The 6,724-nt window shown below is 37.5% G+C and overlaps 1 protein-coding gene and 1 non-coding gene across 2 annotated transcripts; both read left to right on the forward strand.

Annotated features, from left to right (window-relative positions):
• Positions 1-2,072: 2,072 nt before the first annotated feature.
• LOC143593467 (protein IQ-DOMAIN 3-like) lies at positions 2,073-5,688 on the forward strand. Its single transcript, XM_077073092.1, has 8 exons — positions 2,073-2,148; positions 2,266-2,379; positions 2,469-2,781; positions 3,415-3,473; positions 3,569-3,796; positions 3,890-4,009; positions 4,954-5,459; positions 5,511-5,688. The coding sequence occupies exons 2-8, from the start codon at positions 2,284-2,286 to the stop codon at positions 5,686-5,688; spliced, it is 1,500 nt and encodes a 499-aa protein (XP_076929207.1). The 5' UTR covers positions 2,073-2,148; positions 2,266-2,283.
• A 655-nt stretch (positions 5,689-6,343) lies between these two features.
• Positions 6,344-6,425, forward strand: TRNAS-UGA (transfer RNA serine (anticodon UGA)). Its single transcript has one exon. It is a non-coding gene; the product is annotated as a tRNA-Ser (tRNA).
• The last annotated feature ends 299 nt before the right edge of the window (positions 6,426-6,724 follow it).

The following is a 6,724-nucleotide window of genomic DNA, read 5'->3' on the forward strand; positions in this document are numbered from 1 at the left end:
AAGTTGTTAGCAAGGTCTTTTGGTCAAGTTAATAGGGTACCCGGTTCCATGCCTACCCGGTTCAGTCCCAACGGCCAACGTTTAGCATGGGGTTTTTTGTGCACCTCTAGACAATAGGGTACCCGGTTCCATGCCTACTCTAAACTGGTGACACCGGGTATGCGGGTATGGCTTTGCAAGTTAACATCCGGACCCAGGTATGATCAATACTCGATCATAACCGAACTCGGTTTTATACCTGGAACTGGGTATTTGAAAAACCTGATTTAGCACCTCTAAATTGAGTTCTGGTAATGACACCATAGGGCATAGGCCTTGGGCTAGAAAGTGAATAAAAGCCTCAGCCCAGTTAATATTACTTCCTTCACTGTTTTAGCCCATTAACATTAAACCCAAGATAAAACTCCTAGGCCCAAAACTCCAATATTATTATTTTGTGTTTAGAAAGGATCGTTCGAAAAATCTTAGAATATAAAAACACAAAATCAGATCGATAATCAGTTTTAACCGCTTAAATCGTATTCAAGGGATGTTTTCTGTCTTGTTAAGCCAGATTAAATATAAATTCAGATTGGTACCGTCAATTATGTTTTCGGAAAACAACGAACAAAACAGACCTGAGTGAATTAGCTTTAGACTTAGCTATTACCTTTTTCTCACTAATTTAGCCCACTAACATATAACTGAGGATAAAACGCCTTGGCCCAAAACGCTAATATTTTCACTTTATGTTTCAAAAGCATCGTTTAAAAAACCATATGATACCCGGTTAACGTTTTGAATCATATTCACGGGTTGTTTTCATTTTGGTTTGGTCGGCTTTGGCAAAAATTATGATATAAATCGCTATGTTTTCGAGAAATGACAAACCAAACCGGCCAGATTGGGTGGCTCGACGCAACCACCGATTTGGCGGCTGGTTTTTACGACTTGAATCGATTATTTTATTTCAAAATATAGTACAACATGATAAATATAATACATATATGTACAACATGATACTTCAAAAATAAAAAAGAATAAATAAGAAAGATTGCTATAAGACGACCAATTCTAAACTTCAAACCATTGGTCAAGCCATTAAACTAGAGGTGCGCAAACCGGTTCCAAAGTAAAAACCAGTTCGGGCTGGTCAACAAAACTCAAAAATCAGATTTAGATCGCTTCGTTCGGTTTAACCGGTTTCAATGGACAACATTACTTTTGATCCTGAACCTAATCTCAATGACGAAGTTTGGACGAAAACACGACGGGACACTAATACGTATAAAAACCTTCATAAACGAGGGGGCGGGACACCCCTATATAACTTCACCCATGCCTACAGTGTTAGTCGGTGCCAAATGAGTTCCATAAAGTACCGGTTCAGTATTGGTTGTCAGTTCGGTTCAGAAACCAGTTTTTTGTACACCTCTAAGTTAAACCACCGTAACACCAAAAGTCGAACCGTAAACCAAACTTTATAAATCCTAAACCGACCAACTTGCTTCAGTTTAACTGGTCCAATTAGTTTTATCAGTTTATAACACTCTAAATTTGTTAATCCCAATCCTAAAAAATAGAATAAAGAAATACTCCATCATCGTCATCGTCGTCGTCATCATCATCATCATCATCGTAAATCCCACCTATAGCAAAGCTATGGTAGAGTCTGAGGAGAGGAGGGTAAGATGTAGACAGCCTTATCTCTACCCCGTAGGAATAGAGAGGTTGCTTCCGGTGAGACTCCCGGTTCGATAGTAGTTTTGCATCAAGCCTTGAACATAAGACATATAACACTCAACCACCAGGATATTGGCCAATTGGTGCGTGCACCCTTGTCTTTCGGCTATCAACGCCACCACGTGATGTCTGATTAACCTTCCGCCACTTTTAACGTTATTTTCACGAGATTAGTAAAATAACGTCAAAATTAGTGCAATTTCACTTTTGCCCGCACGAGAGTTCACACATATATACATTATATGGGCGCACTGCGAGCTGTGTGCGAATAAAGGAATACTTGGTAGTTAAATAATATTATTATTTCAATATGAAGTGTATTGGCGCAAATACAAAAGGCTTAACCGTTACCCAAAATAGCGAATGCCTGTCATCTTCTCAACAAGAATTGATACAAAAATTGCGCCTTTATGTTCTTCTGATCAGGTATTTGTATTCCTTCAATCCACGTTAACATATTGTTTCATTTTCATTTCAATTGATTAATCATGTCCTCCATTTCCAATTTCAATTGGGTTATTATTATTATTATTATTGTTTCAGAGATGATTGGACAAGTTAATGGGGAAGAAAGGGGGTTGGTTTTCTGCAGTGAGGAAGGCTTTTTACACCGCTAACGATTCCAAAGATAATATTAATAATATTAATAAAGAAAAGGTTTTGTTGATTTTCTTGTTGGTTTAGTTTATGCACACAACGTGTTCGACGAAATGCCAATGTGGTTTGTTTTCGGTGTTTTGTTGCAGAAACTTCAAAAATCCACTTCTAGCAAATCGTGGTTTGGGAAACAAACGAATGAAACCGAATCGTCAGAAGTTCCTGACACCCCCGCAGTCGGTTCTCCCCAACCCGACCTTGAAGATGACCCCGCGGAACAACAAGGCGAAACAAGTGAGCCCGTTGAACTGGAAAATGAGACAAGTAACGAGACGATACCAGAACGCGAGCCAAGCCGGCCTACAAAGGCTGAAGATGATCCCCAGATCAGACCCGCAAAACAACCAGAAATTGAGCTGAAGAAGCCCTCAAGGGTAGCGGCAGCTTTTAGACGCATTTTAGGTAATCTTTAATGTGTATTAGATTATTAGTATAATAGTATTAGGGTTTAATTAATATTGTGTTTAGCCCACTGGCCCAAGTTAGGTTTCTCTAGGGTTTGTTTTTCGTGAGCCGTTCGGTGGGGAGTTCATTTATGTTTGTTTATATTAAACGAACAAACAAGAACAAAAGATTTTGCTCATTTAGTAAAGTGAACGAACATGTCTCGTTCGTTCACGTTTGTTCATTTATGTTCGATCGTTTCTATTTGCTTAAGTTCATATGTATACGTTTATTTAAGTTTATTCATTTACGTTCGTTAATGCTAACATTAAATTTTTTGGCCCATCACCACTTAGTCTAGTTTTAACTTTTTAGGCTCAAGTAATTTTTTTTTCAGATTACTTTTAACTTGTTTTGGCTCAGTTATGTTTAGTTTTGTTCGTTAGTTTAGGTTCATGAAACATGAACCGTTCTTTATACTGTTAACAAACGAATGAACATAAACGAACACGAACATGTTCATTTCTTAACAAATGAACACTAACTTCTTTTAGTTTGTTCGTGGTCAACTGTTTGTTCAGTTAAAGTTAAAACAAATGAACACCAACATTCTACATTCGTATTTGTTCAGTTCGTTTGCTTTGTGTCCAGGTAAATCCAAGGAAGAACTAGCTGCAATTAAGGTTCAGACAGCTTTCAGACGTTTTCTGGTAATGTTTTTAATGCAACGTACTAACGTCTACTTAAAACCGTTTATTATTGTAATGCATAATGCACTTAATACAAAGATTCTGGTTGTTTAAAGGCAAGAAGAAAGTTAAAGGCTTTGAAAGGGCTTGTGAGGTTAAGAGTGTTGGTTCAAAGTCAATCTGTCAAACGACAAGCAATAACCACTTTAAGATGTATGCAGACTCTGGCCCGTGTGCAGTCTCAGGTTCGGACCCGCAGGATCCGAATGGCTGAAGAAAACCAAGCCCTTCAAAGACAACTTATGCAGAAACGCGAGCGGGACTTGGGTCACATGAAACCATATGTAAGTTTTTCATATTTTGTGTAATTTTGTTTGTCTCTGTGTTTGTGTTGTTGTTTGATGATTGAATCTTTTGGGGTTTAAATGTTTGATTAGTTGGGAAACAAGTGGGATAATAGTCGAAGATCTAAAGAGCAAATTGTGGCAACAATGCAACATAAAGAAAGTGCTGCTGCACGAAGAGAGCGGGCGTTGGCTTATGCACAGACTCAACAGGTTAGTTGACTATCATAAAATTGTACAATAAGAAATACTATTCTAAGATTGAGTAAATTTGGTTAAAGTTGAAAGCATAGGTGTAAAGTTTGTCATTTTACTTTACCTGGTTTCACTGGTTAGTGGGGTATTGGTGGGGCCCAGTGAGTTTTGTTAATAGGTTATCATACGCATAAAAATGGTTGATTCTCGTAAAACAGTGATTTCGTGTATAAACTTTGTGGGGGTTTGTAGGGCTTTAAACGAATTTGCGACGAATACGAACATGGTGTATTTGTTTGTTTGATCAAACATGAACAATTAAACAAACAAGGTTTTCTTGTTCGCGTCTGTTCTTTAATAAAATGACTAAATGCTCATGTTCGTGTTCATTTATGCCTGTTAATAGTATAAACAAACGGTTCACAAACATAAACGAACAGTTCACGAACAAACATCAATTAAAAGTAAACGTGAACATCAATCTATTAGGTCTAAAAAATTAATAAAACAAGATTAAGTTGTAATGGCTGGTATTTTAATTGCATAAAAATAGACATAATTTAATGGCCCTAAACAATTTAAATAAATTTATAAACGAACGATACATAAACTAACGAACTAAAATGTACGAATGTAAAAGGACGTTTGCGAACATAAATGAACGAACGAGACGTGTTCATGTTTGTTCGTTTAACTGAAAGAAAAAAAAAGTTTTGTTCATGTTCGTTCGTGTATTAAGTAAACGAATTTCCTGCTGGAAAATTCATGAACGGTTCACTAACTTCCTGATGGAGGGTTCATGAACGGTTCGTTTGCAGGCCTAGTGGCCTAAAATCAAAAAAACAAAAACTGCGCATTTTAGCAAGAACAAAGATTCATACAATAATATGCAAATGATTTATAAAGCCAATTCTTTTTCATATTATATTAATTGATTATATCTTTTTGGTGTTTATAAACAGCAAATGTGGAAGAACCCATCAAAGTCTGCAAATCCAACATTTATGGACCCAAACAACCCACAATGGGGCTGGAGTTGGTTAGATCGGTGGATGGCAGCCCGACCATGGGAATCCCCATCCCAAACCGAAGGCCCGGTTGAATCCGAACCATCATCGCCAACAAAACTAATCCGTTCATCATCTGATGGTGACGTGAGCATAAAACTGGATGGGTCACCCTCCGTGTCATCACCACGGTCACCATCTTTAACAAACCGGCGGCTCACGCTATCAAGCCCGAAAGGCAAAAATGACTTTGCACCGTCCCCACTGAACCGGAGGCATAGCATTGCAAATTCATCGTTCCGTGAAACCAAGGCTCGTGTTTCTTCAACTCGTGTTAGTTCACCAAGGTCAACTAAAACCAAGTCCGTTATTCCTACCCTGAGCCAGGGTAAGAGCACGAACCGTAGCCCAAGCCCGAGCCCGTTAGGGTCCGTAAAGAAAGGAACCATGGAAAAGAAAACATTGCAGGGGGTCGTCAACAGACGAATGTCATTATCTGGCACATCATCCACGACATCCGCACCATCCACTAGACGAATGTCGTTATCAGGCACACCATCCACTAGCAGCAGTGGTTGCGCTGGCAATCGTAGGCTATCCATATCATCTAGGGGCGGGGGCGGGGGCGGGGGCGGTGGTGGCAATCGTAGGTTATCCATATCATCATCATCAAAAGGCAGTACTCGTTAGCGTCTAACTTGTAAAAAGGTTTCATGGTATGACAAATTATCGATAGCAAGTGAACTAGACCATTACAGTGTACATGCATTTAACATATGTTAGAAGTTTGTATTTTAGGACATGTTCATTTCAGAATCAATATTACATAAAGAAACGTAAACAATCATTTGCATATATACAAACATGTGCATCTAGTGTAATGCACACATCCACTTAGACTAAAGACTATAAATACCGTATTTTTATTAATAAATCTTAAATATATTGAAATTTACATGTATTACATTGGTTTATATAATAAATAGTAGAAGGGTTAAAGCGGTTGTTATAATTCTTAACATAGCATTGGTCCATAAATTACGTCCCTCTATTAATTTTCAACTTTAACATTATATGGGTAATGTGATTCCGTTATCCGGATCGAATTCCACTAATATATATTTGTGCTTTCAATACAAAATCAAATTCAAGTAGAGGTATACAAGAACCATATAAACTCTTTTATAAAGTGTTTTAGCCGTAATGAGAGTCGCACAATAAGTAAGTGCGTTTGTATCGTACCGGTAACCTTATAATTTATTGAAAAGCTGAGTTACATACATCCTTATAGTTTGTTTTAAAATTTAGAGTTATATTAATAAATATAGTGATATGCTTCAGATAAGTCGATATGTCCGACTGGTTAAGGAGACAGACTTGAAATCTGTTGGGCTTCGCCCGCGCAGGTTCGAACCCTGCTGTCGACGGGTGTTTTTATTTTATTAGGAACATAAATATATTGTCCCTCTAATTTATAGGACATCCAAAACCAACCCTCGAACTTAACAGCATCTTAATTAGGAAAGCCTCATACTCAAAGAGGATTCGGTTTCAATTTTTTTAATTGTTTATTTATTTTGGTAAAACAAAGATTTTGCATTAATTTTTTTAATTGTTTATTTATTTATTTTTTTTGGTAAAACAAGGATTTCTCATTAAACCCAAAACGATTACAATAAAGTGGCAGGAGAAATTGACAATAGGCAGCTTCGCCGCAACCTCCTTT

This window comes from Bidens hawaiensis, unplaced genomic scaffold, assembly GCF_021521415.1.
Source record: "Bidens hawaiensis isolate Kalapana, Puna unplaced genomic scaffold, B.hawaiensis_p1.1 tig00042248_1, whole genome shotgun sequence".
In the NCBI taxonomy this organism is placed as follows: Eukaryota; Viridiplantae; Streptophyta; class Magnoliopsida; order Asterales; family Asteraceae; genus Bidens; species Bidens hawaiensis.